Source organism: Hipposideros armiger, unplaced genomic scaffold (assembly GCF_001890085.2).
Source record: "Hipposideros armiger isolate ML-2016 unplaced genomic scaffold, ASM189008v1 scaffold_41, whole genome shotgun sequence".
Taxonomy (NCBI): domain Eukaryota; kingdom Metazoa; phylum Chordata; class Mammalia; order Chiroptera; family Hipposideridae; genus Hipposideros; species Hipposideros armiger.
The window spans coordinates 2,654,281-2,676,537 of NW_017731391.1; the positions used below are offsets into that span (position 1 = coordinate 2,654,281).

The window sequence follows — 22,257 nt, forward strand, 5'->3', positions numbered from 1 at the left end:
ACAGTGCTGTGGTCAGGCCTCTACACCAACTATGAAGTGGTCTCCCTAACAAGACATGAATCCATCTGGCCCCCTAAAAAATATTTACAACATTATTGATTATATTCCCCAGACTGTCATTTCTATCCCTGAGGCCATATTGTAGTTACCAATTTGTATTGTCTCGTCCCTTCCCCTTCTCCTTCATCCCCACCCCATCCCAACTAGCAACCCTCAGTTTTTCCTCTGTGTCTCTGAGACTATTTCTGTTTACATTTCTCATTTATTCAGTTTTTTAGAATCCACGTATAAGTGAGATCATATGGTATTTGTCTTTCTCTGACTGACTTATTTCACTTAGCAAAATGTTCTCTAGTTCCATCCATATTGTTGCAAAGGGTACTATTTCCTTCTTCTTTATAGTTGAGTAATACTCCATTGTGTAAATGTACCATAGTTTCTTAATCCAGTCTTCTACCGATGGGCATTTCGGTTGTTTCCAAGTCTTAGCGATTGTGAATAGCGCCACAATGAACATAGGGGTGCATATATTTTTTCGGATTAATGTCTTGGGTTTTTTTGGATAAATACCTAAGAGTGGGATTGCTGGGTCATAAGGCAGTTCCATTTCCAGTGTTTTGAGATACCTCCATACTGATTTCCATAATGACCGCACCAATCTACAGTCCCACCAAGAGTGCAGCAGGGTTCCCTTTTTCCCATAACCTCGCCAGCATTTGTTGTCTGTTGATTTATTGATGATAGCCATTCTGACCGGGGTGAGGTGGTATCTCAATGTGGTTTTTATTTGCATTTCCCTAATGCTAAGTGAGGTTGAACATTTTTTCATATGCCTGTTGCCGGCCGATTTCATTTAGTATACCATGCATGGAGCAGACAGGCAGCTGGGCACGTCTGCCCACCGCACACTCCAGTGCCACAGTGATGGTGGTTTTACTATAGCAAGTCAGTGGCCACATGGGAACCTCTTCATCCTAGTTTTATCTTCACTTTCCTTATAGTGATGGGCATAGAAAAAGGGTGGGTGCAGCTGCCCAAGGAGTAGCCCTTCAGTTAGCCATCCTGACTTCTGCTGACTTCCCTCCATGTACCTGGGGCTCCGGGACTTTTCAGAAAAAATGGCTCCACCGCCACTTCTGCACAGTTCTGTTCTGTGGCTTCCCCTGCACCCTAGGAGCTATATGAGCCTATTTGCTCTCTGTCTTCCTGAAATTTGTCAAAATCTTGTGTTTGCTGCTGTCCCCAAGCCCATTTTTTAATGTGATTAGCGATCCCCTCCCCTTTTTGCACTTCTTCAGTGCCATTTCAATGGGATTATGAGAAGGAGTGGGGATAAATACTTGTGTTCAGTTGTCTATCATGAACTGGTTACCCCAAATTATTTTTTATGGTCTGAACATGGAGAGTGGTGGTTTTCAACAGCTGTGTAATATTTAAATCTAGTACGGTTAAAGAGTAGGGAAATCATTTTGGGGTAGGGAAGGAATTTTTAAATAAGCCACAACAAGTGCAAATCTATGGGAGAAAGATTTGTAAATTTGACTACATTAAAATAAAAGCTTCCGTTCACTAGAGGATACCACAAATACAACAACAAAAAAGAAAAACGAGCCTTAAATCAAAGAGGCTGTACATCACATATTTCTGACGAAGGATTACTGTCCAGAATCTATAGAGAACATCTCCAAATTAATAAGACAAGGACAAAGGACCAACAGAAAGATGAGCTAATAAGTAGAGATAGGTCTTTCACAGGAGAGAGCACATAAATGGCCAGTAAACATATGAGAAGATGCTCAGTCTCATTAGTAACCAGAGAAATGCAAAATAAAACCACAGGAGGCCACCTTACACCTGCCAGATTGGCAAAAATTCAAAAACCTGAAAATGCCAAGTGTTGTCAATGTTGCCACAACCACTTTGGAAAACAACTTGGCCTTATCTTGTAAAGTGCCTTTCCCTACAACTCAGCCATATCACCCCGAGAAATACACCCTAGAGGAATGCTTATACTTCTGCACCCAGGGACGTACACGTAGGACTGACAGCAGTGAGCATATGGACATGGCCAAACCTCACCAACACAATGTTACATGAAGAAAGCAAGTTCCACATGAATATATACAATGTGATTTCATTTGTGTAAAGTCTGGAAGTTCATAATCACATTGAAAATAGTCTTCTTGGGGTGGGGGGGGAGGTTAAAAAAAATAAAAGCAAGGGAATTATAAACACAAAGTTCTATGAATTGGATTATCTTTTTAAAAAGATTTTATTGGGGGGCTGGCCCAGTGGCTCATTGGTTAAGAGTTGGCTTGGGAGCGTGAGCTCTGAGCAGCAGGGCTGCAGGTTTGGATCCCACATGGGCCAGTGACCCTGCGCCCTCTACAACTAAGATGGTGAACAACAGCTCCACCTGGAGCTGGGCTGCTGTGAGTCACTGGCGAGGGCGTAGGCTGCAGTGGAGCTGCCGTGCGTGAGCTACCGTGAGTGGCTAGCAGCTAGTGTGAGCTGCCGTCCAAGGGCCGGCGACCGACTGCCTCACCCAGGAAGAGCACAATGATCACAATACCAATGTGGGCCAGTGAAGCGACGTCCTCCGCAACTAGACTGAAGAACAAAAGGACAGCAACTTGTTTGTTCACCTTCCCTGATTCCCCAGTGCTGTTCCCCTCCCCCAATTACCCAATAAAATCTTTAAAAAAAAAGAAAAGATTTTATTGGGGAATTGGGGAAGGGTGCAGTGTTGAGGAATTGGGGAAGGGGAACATTGTGTTTTTCCAGGACCCATAAGCTCCAAGTCAAGTTGTTGTCCTTCAATCTTAGTTGTGGAGGGCACAGCTCAGCTCCAAGTCCAGTTGCTGCTTTCAATCTAGTTGCAGAGGGCACAGCCCACCATCCCATGCGGGAGTTGAACTGGCAACATTATTGTTAAGAGCACACACTCTAACCAACTGAGCCACCCTGCTGGCCCAAGAATTGGGTTATCTTAAGGGAAATGAAGAGAAATGCAAACTGTGAGAGGCAGCGGGGACTTCATGGGCTGTGTTTTCTTTCTCAGAGGGAGTGCCACATATGTGGAATTAAAAAACATATTTTTTTGTATTCATGCATTATATACTTTTTTTAAAGTCTGGAAACTATGTCACATAGAAAGGGACTTAGACTTGAGGGAAGAAACCATTTGTGAAGCATATGCTAATCCTCTTCCAAGTTTGGAGCAACTGTTTTGTGGAGAAGGGATTTCTTTTGCCTGCCTCCAAAGGCAAAAAACTGAAGTCAAAGAATAGGCCTTCCAGGGGTGTGAAGTTTAGCTCCTATTGAGACTTTGTCACATTTGTGACACCTGACACACGTTCACTTCCTGGCTGGAGCTTAGCCCGTCTCCTTGCAGACATTGTGAGGCCAGTGGAGGCGTTATTACCTTTGCTTTATAAATAGAAACACTGACATTCAAAGACAGGTGAAATACCCAAGAGCTCCAGCTAAGACCAGAATCCAGGCTGCAGATTCTTAACCCTGGACTCTTCCCTTGACACTCTTGTGTCCCTCAGAGCTGTCACTTATGAGATGTTCCATCCTGGAGGTGTCCCAAGCAGATTCCTGTATCGTGGGGAAGATGGACAGAGGCTCCCAGCTAAGGGCCCATGCAGGACACTTCCAGGCAGATAGATGCAAGGCTCCTAATAATTCTGAAGGCATTGCCCGAATTCCAGTTAAAACATGGGTCTTTCCCCAGAAAAAGGCCTCCTGTGTCAAAAGTGACTCCTCCTTGTTGGGTATCATCCTATGGACTCCTGTCATGACATAGGAAGGACAGAAGCCAAGAGCTGTCTTGACCTTGGGCAGCTATTCTTCTCAAGACCTCCACGCTCATCTGATGGTCAGGGCCATGGGGTGGGGGAGGTGGGAGTTGGCTCAGATGGGATTCCTGAGCTGCAGAATCCGCTCAGTGATCTTAGGATGGTCCTTAGGGGTGGGGGATCCCTCTGAGAAAGCTGCTACATGCCATCTCCTGCCCGTCCTGTGGCCCCCAGAGCAGCATGTGCTGGAGGAGCTGGAGAGGCAGGCTGTGCTCGTGTACACCCCATCCCGCAAGATGAACGGCAAGCGCGTGGTCTGCTACGATGACCGCTACATCGTGAAGGTGGCCTACGAGCGGGATGGCATCATCGTCTCCAACGACAACTACCGCGACCTTCAGAGCGAGAACCCTGAGTGGAAGTGGTTCATCGAGCAGAGGCTGCTCATGTTCTCCTTCGTCAATGACCGGTACGTGGTGACTGAGGGGGTCCTGGCATGGGTGGGTTGAGGGTGACTGGCAGAAAGCCACTCCAGCTAGTGTGGGCCCAGCGGGCTTGCAGTCACAGGCACACCACACCGGAAGCAGAGGACACCCAGCCCTGGAGATGGCTGGTCTGAGGGCACCCTGTCCATTCCTTGAGGTTGCACAGCCTGTCTTTGTTTCTCTGGGTCTCCTCTCTTTCATGACCAGCTTTCCCAACAGGGCTGTTTTGCCCCAGCTGTACATGACCTTTCTGTTCCCATGTCCACATCTGGCTGACCTGGCACAGCAGGTGGGCCAAGCATGGGCTTGGGGCACCCTAAACGTTTTGTTTTTATTTTTAAAGAATTTAATACTTCAACTAAGAGCTCTGGAACAGTCATCGTGGGGAAAATCTGAACTTCGTGGCACTTCCTTTCACTTACTTTATGTTTTTGTCTGTTTGTTTAAAAAGCTTTGAATTACATGGGGGAGCGGGCAGCAGCATCTTTGGGGCTGTCAAGCTCTTGGAACTGACTCTGTCTGAGTACCTCTTAGTTGGAATTTTCAATAGAATCTGGTTGGTTCATTTGTCCCCTAGGTTGGTTCCCCTGGGTTAGGACCACCCTGGTCCAACCAGCTACGGCTGGGGGATGTCAGGGTCACAAGGCATACACTCCTTAGCAGGTGCTGGGAGCGGGCCTGTAGACTGAGCTAAGCTGGGGAGGAAGCGATGGCTGGCCCACTGCATGTGCTCATGCGGAGGGCAGAGGCAAGGAACCTGGCAAGGTGGGACTTCGCTCCTACTTCCACTTCTGTCCCAGGCGGTGATGGCTCCGTCCTCATTCTGGGTTCTCTGACGGCTTTTAAGAATGTGGCTTGAGACAAGCTCTCCACCTCTGTGGGGCCAGGCACTGCCTATGTCGTATCTGCCATGGCCCCGCATGCCTGGAACATCACAGGCACTCCATTACTAGTTGTAGATGAGTGAGTGAGTGAGTGAGTGAGTGAGTGAATGGCTGCAGCCCTGCGGATGGGAGCGAAGGGGGGACATGTCAGCTGGGTTGGGCCACTTGCACATGGCAGACTAGCTCCTGACCCGATAGCCTGGGAGGAGTATGGTGCGGCGGAAAGAGCTGGGAAGCAGGAGGTGAGGTTTCATACTGAAGCACTGCCGTTTACTGGCCATGTTGTGGGGCAATCACTCAGCCTCACTGAGCTGAATGTTCTTTACCTTGAGTTAACTGTACTTGGATTAATCACACTTAATGTCTGAGGTAGTTGTGAGGACTAGAGAGAATTGCACTGTGATTCCCAGGCCAGGGTAGGACATGGTGCTTCCAGGAGGCACTGTTGCCCCACTACCACCTGGCCCACAGCCCTGGAGGTGGCAGCGCCTAAGCCCCAGGGTACAGGCTCACAGCAGCTACCCGGCAGTAGCCACCATGGTCATTTCACATACACAAGGCCAGTGGCTCCCTCTAGCTGGCTCAGGCATGGAGGAATCTGGTAACTGTGGGTTCCAGAAAACCCTCACTGAGGCCTGACAGATCATGGCTGCCTCTGGCCTAGCGACAGCCTGGGACCCAGGCCAAGTCCTTTTGATGCCCTGGCCTCTCCACAGGGCCTGCCAGAAGGTCCCCCAGCTGCCAGGAGGCAGAGCCTGCCCGCTTGCCAGTGGGCGAGGATGCCCGTCCCAGGGCCCTGGACACTTCCATGGGGCTTTTTTGGACCAGTTTGCAGCTGCAATGCTGGGAGAGAGCAGAAGGGAAAGCCTTTGGGAAGTTTTAATAACCTCAGCGGGCGGCTCCCCAGATTCTTGGTCAGGGCCCAACGTTGAGAAGCTGGCCGTGTAGTTGGGATCTGAACTATGGAGGCTGCCTGGGACTGGGTATCGCCCAGCTCTGGGCCAGCCTGGTGGACCTGGTGCAGGGTGGGACCTCAGCATGACCCTTGACTCTGGGGGGGACACAAACTCATAAAAACAGGCGCCCTATTTAGAAGCCACAATCCCTCCAGTGGAACCTTGGTGTGACCTGGACGTGCCTCCTGGGAACAGAAGTATTTTATAAGGCAGTGGGAGTTTCCTTCTGAGTACTGTTGTTTCTCCCTTTGAACTGTGGGCACTCGGGAGCTGCCTTCCCCTCCTAGACTTAACGCCTGGGAGAAGGAAGGGGCAGCAGGAGGCAGGGCGGTGTCAGAGAACATGGCTGGGGTCGAGTAGCCCTGGGAGCTGAGACCAAGCCCACCCAGGGCCCCGGGTTTGCAGAGGAGGGTCGGGCCTGTAAGGAGCTTCTGCGTGCATCCCGCACCTGGGATCCACTGCTACACTGACCCACCGACTGGCGTTTCAAGTTCTCTGTCCATATTTATCCCACCCTGTATGTGCCCAGGACTGTGGGGGTAGCTCCACAGAAACGGGATGTGAGCCTCAAGGAGCTTAGAGGAGGAGGAGCTGTTTTATAGCCCCATGGGGGCCTCGGACCTTTTGTTGAAGACAACAGGAAGGCAGCTTAGAGTCACTTTCAGAGTAGGACCTAATTATGCTTCAACTTGAATGGGGAAAAAAAGTCACCTGGGGTGTTGTTAATATATCGATTCCTGAACAACTTGAGATTCTGATTCCGCAAGTCTGGTGGGAAGCCAGGGGCCTGCATTTGGGAAGGAACTGCTAGGTGATTCTGGCACTGCTGGTGTGGACCTCAGCAGGAGAAACTGGGAAGAGGCCCATGGGCTGCTCTCCCAGGATCCGTGCTGCGCCGTGCCCTGCATGGATTCAGTGAGAAGGAAGGGTGTGCTGCTTTAATAATATGCTATGACACACCTGGGTGCAGGAAGGGGCCTGGAAGGTGAGCCGAGGCCACACCCTTGTCATACAGGTGCCACTGTTGAATCCCTGTGGGTCTTGCAGTTGCCGCCTTGTGCTTGTCTTCCAGGTTCATGCCTCCTGATGACCCCCTGGGACGCCGAGGACCCACCCTGAGCAACTTCCTGAGCAGGAAGCAGAAGCCCCCAGAGCCATCTTGGCAGCACTGTCCCTACGGTGGGTGGCGCCGCTTGCCTTGGGGGGCCCTGTTTAGGGCCTTGTGTCTGGATGGCAGCTTCCTGACAGGGTTATTGTAAGGATGAACTGACATCCGGGCCGCCTGTTGCATGGAAGCGTTTGTGGGGGCTGGATACAGGGGTCACACGCAGGGCAAAGCCAGGTCCAGGAAGCTGGGGCTTTGTGCTCCCCTAAGTTCTCCTTTCTCAGTCCCTTCACCTGGCACCCTGGCACGTTGTGTCCCATCCTGCCCCACCATCCACCCTACCCCGGTGCCCTTATAGACTTTGGTCAGTGTTATCCATTGAAAGTTAAGGATTTTATCCAGAGACCTCCAGGATGCCCGCCTTCTAGCCAGTTCTCACTAACTTGCTTTGTGAGTTATTTAATGTCCCCAGGCCTGTGTGTGTGTGCATGTGTGTGTCCCTGTAGAAGTTCAAAAAGCCTTAGGTGATAGTCATTTCTTGTTAGAACTAAGGTGACATACACTCAGGTGGGCTCATCCCGCTCTCTTTCTCTCTTAAAAGGACCCAGGTTTGGATGATAAATTATTTGATTACCTCTGTAGGGAGAGGGCAATGGTTACCACAGGGATGTGGACAGCGGTGGAAACTGAGGCAGCACCGGAGGCACAATCCTGTGCCATGAGCACCCACTGCTCCCGCCCCAAGCTTGGCCCTATCTACAGGGTTCCTGGGGAAGTGGAGGCTGAATGTCATTGGAAGGCGCGATTTGGTCTCAGTCCCTGGCAAAAGGGAGTTCCCAGACGGGCACCTACCTGCCGGACGCTGGGGTTGCTGTACCCAGCGCCCCATACCACAAGGGGGAGGGTGCTGCACCCTCGTGCCTTCCGCCTGTGCCCCACCTAGGTCTGCCCCAATCCTGAGAAGTCCACGGCCTGGTGGCCTTTTGTGAGGAAGGTCCAAGGAGAAAGGCTGCGGGGCGGGCCATGCCTGGACCACCCAGGACCCGCACAGCCTCTCCCCGCCCCACGTCTCACCCAGCGCCCTCTCTCTCCGCTGCCCCTTCCAGGCAAGAAGTGCACCTACGGCATCAAGTGCAAGTTCTACCATCCCGAAAGGCCGAACCACGCTCAGCTGGCTGTGGCCGACGAGCTCCGAGCGCAAACGCGGACCTGGCGGCGTGCGGGCGCGGACGAGGAGCGGCCGAGGGCCGGGGCGGAGCGGGGCGGCGCCCGGGGCGCACCCACCCCCTGCGGGCCCAGCCTCCGGGAGCCCGGTGTGCGCAGCCTGCCCCCGGTGCGGCGGGCGGCCGACGTGGCGGGCATCGAGGGCGGCCTCTCCCGGCTCGCCGTCAGCGACGACTCGGGGTTCCTCGGCGCGCCCCCTCCCGACCCCGGCTGCGGCCTCGCGCCCCGTCCGCGCCGTCCCGACTGGGTGGCACCCAGGGCTTCGCTGTCCCTGCCAGCCCTGCCTGGCCTCTCCAGCTCCCTCGGCCCATCCGGCCCGCTGGTCCGGCCGCTGGCTGGGGACCGCCTGGGGGACCCGCAGAGTGACTTGCTCCCCGAGAGAAGGCCTCCCACCGACCCGTGGGCCCTCCCACATGGGGCCGCCCGTATTCCGGGACATTCGGCCTGGGCGGAAGTGGGATGGGGCGATGGTGCCTTTTGGGGGCCTTTGGGATCCGCGCCCGGGGCCGCAGCCCGCGACAGGGACGCGCGCGCTCGGGCCCGCACCGCGCTCTGCAGCATGTTCCCGCCGCATCAGGTGGACAGCGTCATGGCCCTGTACCCCACGCTCTCTGACGTCACCAGGCTCGTCTTCCTCATCCGGCTATTCCAAAGGTTTGATGCGCCCGTGGGAAACCCCTAAGGAGCAAGTAAAAGCCACCTCCAGTGATGTCCCAGCCCTGCCTTGCGACTTAGCCAAGGTGGGCCGGTGGTTGACAGCCTGCACCTGGGACCGCCCACCTGTGTGGGATTCCCTTCTCTTTAAAGGTGGTCAGGGAAGCCCACTTCCTCACCCTCAGCTACTCAGCTAGGCCCTTAGTGGCACTTCGTGACCCTCACTGACAACATAGGGCTGCTGCTGCTGGAGGTCTGTGTGCTGCAGACTAAGGTCGGCTACTTCTGTAGAGGGAGTGATTTCTCCAAGGATTTGTCTGGAACACTCCATGGCTGTTTTTGTCAAGCTGCAGTTGGGATCCCCAAGTGGGTCACAAGGTCAATTTAGTGGGTCACGCCAGAAATGAAGTGAATAGAAAATCTCAGTGCACACCCCACATCATCCTGCTAAGTATATATGAACCTCTTGATTGTTAGCTGTGTGTGTGTGTGCCTGTGGTAGCCATGTATATTTAATGTGGGTCACGGGCAAAAATTTGAGAAATCCCGGTAAATGGCCTTGAATTTCATTGCATCAGAACATGTTTGAAATACGTAGTCAGTTGGCCAGTGCAGGTTTTCACATCTGGAGGTTTCATATGAGCTGTTTCTAGTCTAGCCTCATGAGGGCAATACAGAACTCTAGCTTTGAGATATGAGCTCCACATGTCACTTTGATGTTGTGTGGCTGTGCTGGTCTGTGGAGGTGTGGCAGGGGCACGTTGTCCTGAGGGCCTGCCTGTGGGGCCTTCACCCCCTTCATATACACACACAGACATACACACACACAGACACATACACACATACACCTCACACACGTACTGCTTTACTATGGGCTAAGAGGCCCTCTATTGACCAAGGCTTCTAAGCCATACCTCACACAGAAGCCCTGTGAGTCAGGACTTTTGCTCAGAAACCCTCAGATTGGTCAGAGGTGAGCTGGGATGAGCCTCAGTCATGGAGGTTTATTGCTACCTGTTACCATTGCTGTTTTTTCCAGGAAGCTATTGCTTTGGGTTTTGGGGAGAAAGGGGTCCACACATTTGTAATGGACAAGAAATTACATGATGCTGCCAGAGCATGGACCTCAGGCATCTCTGAGTGGCATCCACCCATGCACTCTGGGTTACAAGTCCAGCTCTGCAGGTCTTGGCTGGTTTGTTCATGAGGGGACTTGGTGGCTTGGCCATAGTGGAGAGTGTGAGGCATCTCTCAATGGAAAACCAGCGGCCAACCCCTGCATGCTTCCTGCAGACTGGCAAGAGCAGAGGGAAACTTCTCAGTGTGTTACTCGGCTGCAATGCTGGCATAGCCCAGGGTGTACCCTGGGAGGCTCGGCTCCTGGCCCTCTGGTTCATGCTAAATGCAGCCGTTGGAGATACAATGACGTTGTGTCTGCCTTGAGCCTTTTCATCTTGTTAAACCAGATTCTGGCTTCAGCCAGATCTGTTCCTCACCTTTTTTCTTCCGAAAGAGCACCCTGCACTCACAATTGTACCTTATTATTTTGGGACCTCAGCCTTGAAGAGGGCCCACTCTTTCTAGATAAACTGGATTTCCCTCTTGGTATTTCTTTTTAATTTTTTTTCTCTTTTGACCAGACAAGCTTTATGTTAGAGCTGCTTTTGTCAAGGGTCTGTCTCCTGACATGGAATCATTGCTTTGCTGATTTACAATTGAAAAATGTTTAAACTGCTTCCTTGGAGGACAAGTTTGAGTTTTAGTAAGCTGTAAAGCTATTTTATTTGGTTTACTGTGATTAAGACAAGCACAAAAACAACTGAAGAAAGAACACATTTTGATGTAATCCCCTTTGGAATTTTTTCCAAAGTCTTGGTATGTCTTTGTGACACAAAACATGGATGGGACAGGTGAATGAAATGTTCCTAGTTGCATAGCTGTTACCATGCTCCAAAAATAAACCACTTTTACCCACACCTGGACTCTTCACTGTCAAATTGTATATCAGTTTCTCTCATGTCATCTTTTCCCTTTAAGCTGGCTTTTCATGTAAAATATTGTGGGTGTGAAGATTGAGGTTATTTTATGGCAGTTTTATTCAGTGTTATTCCATCCTTAAGGTGCGGGGAGGAGGTGAGGGGCCTGGAGTCTATCTTTTCCACTAGAAGCAGCAAGGCCTAACGGAAGGACATGTCTTGCTGGCTATTCAGCAGGCTGCTCCCAAGGACACAGGCTGCTTACCTGTTTGGGAGACATTTGAAATCCTCGTTATGGAACTACGAAGCAGTCTCATAAAAGCCTCTCTTCTTGTGTGAGCCTGCAGCCAAGTCCTTGGTTGCTTGAACCCGAGGAGCCCAGTGCCGGACCATGTTTATGCCAGTGCAGCTTTCCCGAGGCCTCTGGAAGGTGGTTCAAGGCAGAACTGCAAGATGTTGGCGGTTGAGGGGAGAAGCAAGAGAAGCCGTTGGTGTCAGCATTGTTCCAGATAAAATGAATCCCAGCTCTCAGGATTTTACAGAAAACTCGGATGGGGAGCATTGAGAGGACTGCCCGCTGGCAGGGGTATGGCTCCTTGCCTCAGGGAGAAAAGTCCCCTGTGAGGGAGAAGAGCATAAGCGAGGGGGCGAGGGGAAGAGGCATTAAGAATGGGTAATGGGGGAGGAGGCTTTGGGCACTGGAGCAATTAATTGGAATCACAAATCCTACCATGAGAGAATGCGTGGAACCAGGACCAGCTACATAACTTGTGGGCCCTGTGCAAAATTAAAATGCAGGGCCCCTTGTTCAAAAGTGATCAAGAATTTCAAGACAGTGACAGCAGAGCATTCAGCTAACCACAAGGTCCTTCTAAGCGCAGGGCCTTGTGCGACTGCACAGGTCACAGCCCCTGGAGCCACTCTGTGCAGTTACTTAAATGACAAGCAAGAAGAACATTCTCCATACTGAGTGTGTTCATAACAAAACGCCGAGTGAAAGAAGCTGGAGCCCAAGATGAGACACACACACTTTGTAGCGGGGAAAGGCCACGTACATCCAGGGCATCCCCTGGGGCCTCACCTTTAGGGACTACCTACTGCATCTGCCTGAGAACTGAGTGGGCCTCTCTGGTTTTCCTGCCCGTCTCTGATGCAAGAAGCTAAAAAGGAGAAGTTGAGGGGGCTTGGGAAAACCACACACTGAATCGCCCTTCCAAATGGGTATGAGATGTCGGTAGGGGTAGCTTTCACCAGCAGCAAGTATACTGGTTTGTATTAGGCAAGGCTCTTGGGTTACAAGCATAGCTCACAAACTAAATGGCAGGGGGCCAGGGTGAAGGGTGAAGGCAGCTGCAGAGCTGGCTGGCATTAGGGGCTTGAGTCCTGTCAGGACTCTCTCATCTCCTTTCTTCTGCATGCAGGATTATTCTTTCTAATTCTCTTGTCTAATTCTCATAATGAGAGCCATTCTGTAGGCAGACGTAGGCACATATCCTTCCAGCTAAAGGACTCCGAGAGGCAGCCTCAGAAAAATCCTGGGGAGAATTCTGATTGGCTGGCTTGGATCATGTGCCCACCCCTGGACCAATCACTGTGAGACGCTAGCGTTGATCCAGCTGGGTCTCATGCCCAGGCCTCTGTGATCGTTAGCTCCCACTTGAACCCACATTGTTGGTGGGGGTGGGAGTGGGCATGGTGGGGATGGTGAGCAGTTCCCTGAAAGAAGTGGGAACAGTGTCCAGGCAGACAAAACAAATGCCCACAATAATGTTGAAATCTAAGGATTGTGCCAGGGTTTAAAATGGCCCCACCCACTTCCACCTCCAAATCTGGTCCTACTTGAAAAAGGAGCTATGTTTATTCTAGTTTTCCCCTTAGTCAGGAAAAGCCTTTTGTCTGCCCATCCACAGACAACAGAGCTTTCTATGGGAGGAAGTTGGAAGGGCCTGCTGCTACAGTGCCTGAGGCCTCGTTGTGTCAGGCTTGCCAGTCCTGGGATTGTGGCCAGATGAGCACTTAGGTGGGAGACTGCCAAAAACCCCTGCAGGGGAGGAAGCATCTCTTCAGAGTGAAAAGGGGACGGTGTTTCCTTTGACTCACTTCTGAACTGATGCCCTCGAGAACTCAGGAAGCCCTCAGGATCACAGCAGCTCAGCCCGGCCTCTGGCAGCAGAGCCAGGGCTGAGGGTGTGACCCAGCTAAGTAATTACTTTGTTCTGACTTCCTGGGGCAACAACATCACCTATCTGTTCTCATGGAGGAATGACACACCCATCTCAATGTTCAGATACAGGAAAGGCGCTGGGTAAATACACAGAAAGGTAAATGGGCACAGTGCTCAAAAGCCAGCTGAAGGTCGTACTTATGGACTAGCTGAATGACTGACGGACACTGGCTGACTGACAAAGACTGACTGACAATGGTTGACTGCTTGACTGACACTGACTGAGAGATACTAACAGATACTGACTCACTGACTGACAGATAGTATCAACCGACTGAGACGGACTGATAATGACAGAGAGACACTGACAGACTGAGTGACTGACTAAGAGATGCTGACTGAACGACACTGACTGGAGGACTGACAGCATTGAAAGTATGGTCAACACCTGTAGCTGTTGGGAGTGATTACGCAAACAGGATTAGCAAACCACAATAGTTTTGACTTTCTCTGAAGTCAAACTTACTCTTTAAAATAGTGTTTGCATGAGTTAAACAAAACATTACAGCCTTCGAGTCCAGTTTCATCGAAGCCGTTCCTGATGAGGCAGCATATAGAGGCATTTTTTCCCCAAAGGAAGGACAACCTGAGCAGAAGCACAGGATGGAGACGAGGTTCCTCTCCTTGCAGGAGTGGTTTCTCCCAGCCTGACCCCTTTGTCTCTCTCTGAGCCTGTCTCCAGCTCTCATTTTCTCAAAGTCCTTGCCTCACACAAAATCACCTGCTCAGCAGTCCTCTGGGCTCCATGTTTTGCTTGATTATAAGGCTTTTGCTCTCTGACCCTCCTCCATCTCATGGCCCCATCCCCACCCTCAAATCTCCTCAGTCTTCAAAGCCCTCCTCTTCTGTCCTCCTCCCAGAAGTCTGCCCAGCCCTTCCAGCACCTGTGAGCCATCCTTCTGCTCAGATTGTCCTTCTCAGTGCTGTGCTGTCGGGGCAGAACATTTGCGGACTGCTGCATGGCACCCCTGACATCGTTGTGCTCTGAGTGGTTATTTGCTGCTCTTGACTGAACTCTTCTTGCCTTGTATTTAGGCTGGTATTTAAGTCCAGCACACTTGCTGGGTTGGGACTCTGTAATCTTGTCTCTCCATCAGCCCTGAGGCCAGTCAGTCAGGGCCTGCGATGTCACAGAAACAAAACAGGCCCCAATCCCAATGACTAAGAGCAGAATTTGTCCCCCCATTGTGCTCCATGTCCATTATGGGTTGGCGGGGGCTGTGCTTGCAGAGATGGAGGCTGAGGGAGGAAAAGAGAACATTGGGCACCGGCCCTTAAAGCTTCTGCACAGATATCACTGCTCACATTCCATTCGCTAAAGCAAGTGCCGTGGCAACATCCAACTCCCCAGGGGCAGGAAAGTGCAGCTCTACTGTGTGTCTGCATATGGCAGGCATATTGGGAGAATGACACTATGACAGTTTGTCTGTGGTGGACTAAAGGAAACATTTATTGATCGAAAACCTCAAAGGAAGAAGTGAATTACATGAAGCATGGTACATCCCTTTAATGGACTATTGTAAGCTATTAAAAAGATACTGTAGGCGGCTATTAATGACATATAAATGTTGTGCATATTATGACGTATAAAAGTAGATCATAAAAAAGAATGTACCATACGATCTCTCTTTTTTTTTTCTGTTAAAAATGCATATTAGATTTATAGAAAATAGCCAAAGGACATTCTCTAGAAGATCAGCAGAGTATATCTGGACGGTGGGATCATGATTACAGGTGACTCTCTTCCCTTTTTGGTCTCGCTATATTTTTCTAAATCTTCTGTAGTTAATAACTTTGGTAACAAGAAAAAGAAATTCCTTGCTACACAATGCTACCTTTTAAGAAATAATAAAACATACATTCATTATACAAGATTCAGACAATTCATGTACCTTGAATTGATTTCTGGTAATACCAAAGTGTAGATCCTTCCAGATGGCTTCCCACACATCCATGCATATTTAATTGAAAGAGAAGCCTTGGGAGCACAATCCTTGGGAGCACCCTGCTGGTTCCCCTGCCAGGAAAGCCTGTGCAGGCCTCGGTTCCTGCGCACCCTGAAGGATCCAGGAGGCCGCCCCAAAACTCCGTGTCTGCTGGATGCAGTGGCTGTTCCATGGGAGCCCCATCACCTTGTGGCACCCTGGGCCACGACACTTACATTTGGGATCATGTTTGCAGGAGAAGAGGGCAGCCCTCCCTGTGGGGACCCCAGGCCCTGGGGCCTCACGACCTTGTCACTCAGGAGAGGAGGGGAATGGACACTTCCCCATTCTCTGTTTATGTTCTTAAGTTGACTCAGCTTCAAGAATTTTTTTTTTCTTTTTGGTCACGTCATGTTCAAAATAACTCTTCGGGATCTGTTTGGTGCAAACGCAGCTGATTTATGGCTCTGTTGCCTTTTGGTTCGTTGGCAAAGCGCTGCCTGGCCCTGGGGAGGTTTCCTCTGCTTGTTTACCCGGAGTGATTTAGGAGCTGCAGGGCCAAGAAGGTTCCCCTATTTCTTCCGCCCGGGGACTTGACCTCGAGGCCTCTGTCCTCAGGGCTCACACCCTGTTTGGGGCTCAGCCTCATATTTTATACAGAGTGGCAGTTATCCTTTGGACGCCCTGGACCACGTCACTCACATTCTCTGGCTTGTCACCCTTTTCAGAAACCCCAGGGAGAGTCCCCAGAGCGGCCTGTCTCGTTGACTGTGCGCCCGCAGCCCGGCTTCCTCCTCGGCTTCACTGCGGCTCCTGCTCCTCCGTGGCGGGCGAAGCGGGGAGGGGCGGGGTCGGAGGGAGAACCGAATGAATTATTGTTGCTCCTGGTGGGTTAGCTCTTCGCAGAGTTTGTGAGCACAGGCAGGGCCTGCAATATAAAGGAAGGAACTACGGGGGTATGCGACATGAATGAATCTCAAAATAGTGACGCTGAAAGAGGCCAGTCGACCAAGAGCACACACAGTTTGATTCCATTTATATACAACTCTAGGAAATGTAAACTAATCTCTAGTGCCAAAAAGCCGATGAACGTTTGCCTGGAGATAAGGAAGTGGGGAGGGGCAGGAGGAGGGTTACCAAGGGGCATGAGGAAATTTGGGGTGATGAATACGTCACCGTCTTGATGGTAGTGGTAGTGTCATGGGTGTATGCAGATGTCAAACCTCATCAGTTGTACACTTCAAATATGTGTAGTTTATCGTATGTCAGTCATACCTTAGTAAAGCTCTTTAGAAGAAACAAAACCTGCATGGAAAATGTGTTCCGGAAGAGCTAACTCTGCAGGGTTTGCTGTGGACCGGCTTTCACTGTGAGCCTTGTCACTTCTCCCTGTCACCTCTCTGCCCTGTACCAAGCCCAGCAGGACGTGACCCTGCCCTGTCTATCCCCACTGATTGTACTGCCCTGGTGTGGGGAGGTCCCATCTCAGCTTCAGAGGCAGGTGTGGGGAGGTCCGTGGAGAGATCGCAGGGCTGCTGGGTCCTCTGCAGATCGCAGTGGCTTGTCCTAGCTGATCCCAGACTCTCTATCCTTGAGGCAGGCCCCCTCATGGCCGGGCTGCTGGCTTCAGAGTTAGGCCGGTGCTGACCCCCATCCAGGCCCTGCCCCATCATGGACACCCTGGGGGCGGGGGGTGAATCCCAAAGGGTGGCAGCCCCTCCCAGCTCCCAAAGACCCCTGGAGGAGGTTTGGGAGAGAGACAGGAAGAGGGAAGCACAGATAGCCTCCTGAGTGAGTGCTCCAGGAACAACTGAAAAATGGGAGGGTGGGGAAAGGAGAACGGGACAGCAAGAAGAAGAGAACGCAAGAGAAAATGTCGCCTTCCCAGTGCTGGCCATGTGGCCGACCACCAACCAGCACTAGTGTTTGCTTGGCATTCCTCCTTAACTGATTTTATACCTACCCATTTTCAACTTAGCATTTTCCAAGTACTCGTATCTGTGAAGTCCTTACATGTTATGTCCCGAAGGGCTAGTATGTTATCTATATTGTCCCTAGTACACATTAAAATAAATATGTAACTTAAACTATATAGAGACAGAAACTAGGACTGGGGGAGGAGCTGTTGAGAGAAGTCAGGGGATGATAACTAAAGGATATGGGGTTTCTTTTGGGAATGATGAAAATGTTCATGGTGCTGTTTGTACAACTCTGTGAATGTACTAAAAACTGTTGAATTGTCCACACAATATGGGCGAATTGTATGGTATGTGGATTATACTCCAGGAAAGCTGTCACAAAGGCCACAAGAAGAAGAAAAGAAAGAAAGCTGGTCTGCAACATCCCGAATCTTTGCGTCTCTCAAGGGGGCAAAGACCATGCTCTGGAAATAGTCAGCTTCCTCCCTCCTGCTTCTAACATCTCAGGGCGCTTGTTAAAGCTGCAGACGAGTGAGAGACGCGTGGGGAGCCAGCCTGTTGCACTGGGAGAGAACAGACTGTGCTCCGCTTTCTGAGAGAAGTAAGCGGCAGCCAGTGGTCTGGGGGCTGAAGATGGCACAGCCTGGTCTCACCAGGAGCGGGCACATTGTTGGCCACAATTGGAGTGTGGCTGTGGGTCACGGGAAGGGTTTTGGCTGTTCTTGGCCGTTCTGGGGGGTTATGTCCCACAACACTGTTGCTACCACATCAAGCGCTGCAGAAGCAGTGACCCAAAGCAGCTGCCCAAGATCCATCCATCCTTATAGCACCACTGAGAGAACCTCTGGGATCCAAGGTTGCAGCTGACCCTGGTTTGAGGGCCATCCAGCCATGAGACCATTGGACACTTTTGTGGGTCCGGGACTGACTCGGTATGTAAATCTAGGGAGACAAAGAAACTAGAACCACTTGAAGCCTCCCAGGCAGGGCAGGGACCCTTGGGTAACAATCATCCAGGTTGTCCAGGACTGTCCCAAATTTAACACTGAAAATCCCACATCCCCAGGAAACATTTTGGTCCTGGGCAAACTGGACAGCGGGTCACCCAGATTCCTCACCAATCCTTGAAGGTTAAGTATCCAGGCCGAACGACTCTGGAAAGGCTACAAGATCTGTGTTCACCCTCCTTCTGCTCCAGTGTCCACAATGACGGGAACTTCTCCTGGAGAAGGGGGAAGATGGTCTGGCTGTACGCCTGGCAACCCATATTCCAGGGCCACTCCAAGGCCTTGGGGAAGGGTCCACAGCTCAGGGCGGCCCAGTGGGCACTTGCCCCCCTCAGCTACTACCCTTACCCTCGAGGTTGTCACTGATTGTAATAGTTAATTTTATGTGTCGACTTGACTGGGTTCCAGGGTGCTCAGATGTTTGGTTAAGTATTATTCTGGATGTGTCCATGAGGGTGTTTCTGGGTGAACTTAAGTTGAATTTGAATCGGTAGACTGAATAAAGCAGATGGCTCTCCCCAATGTGGATGGGCCGCATCTAATTAGACGAAGGTCTGAATGGACCAAAAAGGCTGACCCTCTCAGTGAGAGTTCTTCCTGCTTGACAGCCTTCAGACTGGAACACCAGCTCTTCCTGGATGTCAAGCCTGCTGGCTTTTGGATGGGAACTTAACCATCAGCTCTCCTGGGTCTGCAGCTTGCTGATTCATCTGCAGATCTTGGAACTTCCCACACTATAATTGTGACAGTAACTGCTGTATAAATTCTCTCTCTCTCTCTCTCTCTCCTTTTTCTCTTGATTCTGTTTCTCTGGAGACCCCTAATATACTGATGAATTTAGCTCTCTCCCTGCACTACTCTCTTAAGGACCTTTAAACAAAGATGCTGCTTTTCAGTAGTTTTGAAAGACTCAAGATGGCAATGATTTCGATGTTGAAGCAATTAAGCAGCGCGTTTTATTAGTAGCTTGTTATTGTGCAGACTTAAAGAATCTATACACGGCTGTGGAAGGAGACAGGCCTGCCCACCTCATGGTGTAGTGCCTGTTTGGGGCATGCACTCTCATTTTACTAATCCTGTGGTCGTGCCAGAAACACTAGCATCATGGTGTCAGTTTTGTCCTTCGTCGCATGTACATTCTTGGACATTTTAAGACACCAAACGCCCGTGGGGAATGCGTAATATGAACTCTAAGGTCTTGTGTGGCCTTGACATGCAATGGTTTTAAAAAACGAATCCCGTCCCCCTCCCACATTTATGTAGTATCACTAACCAACTTGCTTTGAAATGGAAAAGAGTACGTACATGTTCCCACCTCATGCGGTTTTTCCCACCTAACTACAGAAATATTTCTTCTCCTGAAATCTCACTTCAGATGTGGATTTGAGGCATTATTTTTTACAGAGCTTCAGACGCTGCTTTGGTCTTGTTGAGGATGCTGGGAGAAAAATTCAGGATGCAAAGCTTGGCTCCTTTTAACTCCCGGAATTCTCTGAATTAGTTTGGGTCTTCTGGGAGGCATTTATCTGCTTCGGATAACCGAGAAAGGAGCTGATCTACTGCAATCCATCCAGTCCGGGATCCTTCGTTCTCTTGAATGGAAGAACCGCTGGAAGAAACCATCCTGACAGTGTTCCCCGCTGCTTCCCAGCCCTTTAGACCCCAGAGCGCATGTAAGTACCTACACTGACCACTAGGTGCCACTGTTGTACATAATATGTATGGGCCTGGGCTCCAGGCAGTTGACCAAGCTCCAAGTTTATCTGCCTTTGGCTTTCTGCCTCATCATGGGGTTCCCAAAAGTCTAGCAGTGCCCAGCCTGAGGCCAGTAACCAGTAAACAGTTGAAGATGATTATAAAATGTAGGTAAAATTCACCTACGCGTGCACTCTGACAATTACAGCTCTTCTTGAGAAGATGTAAACTTGTCGGTATGAAGAGCGACTGGAAAGGCAAATACAAATATTTTTATGTTGTATTTTTAAATTCTATTTTGAACATACAGAAAATTACGGAGAATATGACAACACACACGAGTTGAATTTTAAAAACTGGTCATGTTTGCTTCAGTGTTTTGTTTTAAAGAATCAAAACATTGCAGAGAACAGTTTATCTCCGTTCCCCGATCTCCAGAGATAATCGTTATCTTGAATTGGGTGTTTATCATTCCCGTGTGCATTTTTGTATGCCATCACTATATTTATATGTACTCATAAACATTCTATAGCATCATTCTTTATGTATTCCAATTTTATGTAAATGCTACCATTTACTTTATATGTATTATTTTACAATTTGTTTTTACTACCTCAGCCGTTATTTTTCATTTGAGGCATTTATTCATGTTGCTATAAGGAGCTCTGGTTATTTATTTGAACCACTGTATTATATTCAATTGAATCTCTACAGCAATCAATTTATAAAATTATTGGCTGTTTCTGATTTTTAAAATCATTGCAGATAAGGCTGCAATGACAAATTTAAAACAACTTCATTTAGATATAACTTACATACCATATAGTGTACCTACTTTAAGTACCCAATTCAAGGATTTCTAGTAAATTTACCAAGTTGTGCTGCTATTACCACAACCAAGTTTCAACCATTTCTATCACGTCAACAAGAGCCTGGTGCCCATTTACAATGAATTCTCACTTCCAGCCCAGGTAACTACTAATCCACTTTCTGTGCGATGTCTATTATACAGGTTGCTTTCTGCAAGAGAGTTTCTCTCTCCACCTAACAGTGGAATTTTAAAGGCCACGAGCATGTACATTTCAATTCTCACATTTTATCAGTGGTGTGTAGACTTCCTCTTTGGTCATATTACTAACATATTTCCTTTGTTCTTTAATTTTGTTCTCTTTCTTTACCACTTTGATTTGTGTAATTATATCATTGTTTTGATTTATATTTTCCTAATTTCTTTTTTAAAAATTTTGATTAAAAATATAGCTAACACAAAATATTATATTAGTTTCAGGGGTACACCATAGTTATTCAACCTATATATCTATATCTAAAGAAGTGATCACCATGATAAGCCCAGCAACCATCTGACATCATGCTATCACAATATTATGGACTATATTCCCCATGCTGTGCATTACATCCCCATGCCTTAATTGTTTCGTACCTGGAAATTTGGAACTCTTATTCCTCTTTACCTTCCCCCCCCTTTAAACATTTTTTTCAATTACAGTTGACATTCAGTATTATTTTATATTAATTTCAGGTGTACAGCATAGTGGTTAGACATTTATATAATTTAAGAAGTGATCCCCCTGTCTAGTCTAGTACCCACCTAGCACTATGCATAGTTATTACCATATCATTGATTATATTCCCTATGCTTTACTTTACACTCCCATGACTATTTTGTAACTACAAATTTGTACTTAATCCTTTCACCTTTTTCACACTGTGCCCTGACCCCCTCCCATCTATCACCCCAACAAATCTAGTACCTATCTGACACCATACACAGTTATTACAATATTATTGACTGTATTTCTTATGCTATACCCTACATCCCCATGACTACTTTGTAACAACTGATTTGTACTTCTTAATCCCTTCCCCTTTTTTTCACCCACACCCCCAACCTCTGTGTATCAGTTTGTTTCTGTTTCATTTGTTAAATTTGTTCTTAGATTCCACATATAAGCAAAATCACATTGCATCTGTCTTTCTCTGTCTGACATACTCCACTCAGTACAATATCCTTCAGGTCCATCCATGCTGCCGCAGATGGCAAGAACCCATTCTTTTCCATGGCTGAACAATATTCCATTGTATACATGTACCACCTCCTCTTTATCCATTCATCCACTGATGGACACCCAGGCTGCCTCCACATCTTGGCCATTGTAAACAATGCTGTAATGAACATAGGGATGCACATGTCCCCTCCTAGTAGAGTCTGGGTTTCTTCAGAAAATTCCTGAAGTGGGATTACTGGGTCTACTTTGTTTCTTGTTATATAGCCTTTGTTTTAAAGTCTATTTTGTCTGGTATAAGTATTGCTGCTTCAGCTTTTTTTTGTTTTGTTTTGTTTTTGTTTCCATTTTCATGAAATAACTTTTTCTATCCCTT

The 22,257-nt window shown here is 49.0% G+C and overlaps 1 protein-coding gene across 6 annotated transcripts in view; it reads left to right on the forward strand.

The window, feature by feature from the left end:
- The window catches only part of ZC3H12D (zinc finger CCCH-type containing 12D), a 32,139-nt gene extending 21,052 nt beyond the window's left edge, over nucleotides 1-11,087 (forward strand). For all 6 annotated transcript variants that reach the window (XM_019638898.1, XM_019638899.1, XM_019638902.1 and 3 more), the window contains 3 exons: nucleotides 4,038-4,272; nucleotides 7,201-7,307; nucleotides 8,340-11,087. In XM_019638898.1, coding sequence (XP_019494443.1) covers nucleotides 4,038-4,272; nucleotides 7,201-7,307; nucleotides 8,340-9,139 — 1,142 coding nt within the window. In that variant the 3' untranslated portion in view covers nucleotides 9,140-11,087. The remainder of the gene's footprint in view (nucleotides 1-4,037; nucleotides 4,273-7,200; nucleotides 7,308-8,339) is intronic.
- The last annotated feature ends 11,170 nt before the right edge of the window (nucleotides 11,088-22,257 follow it).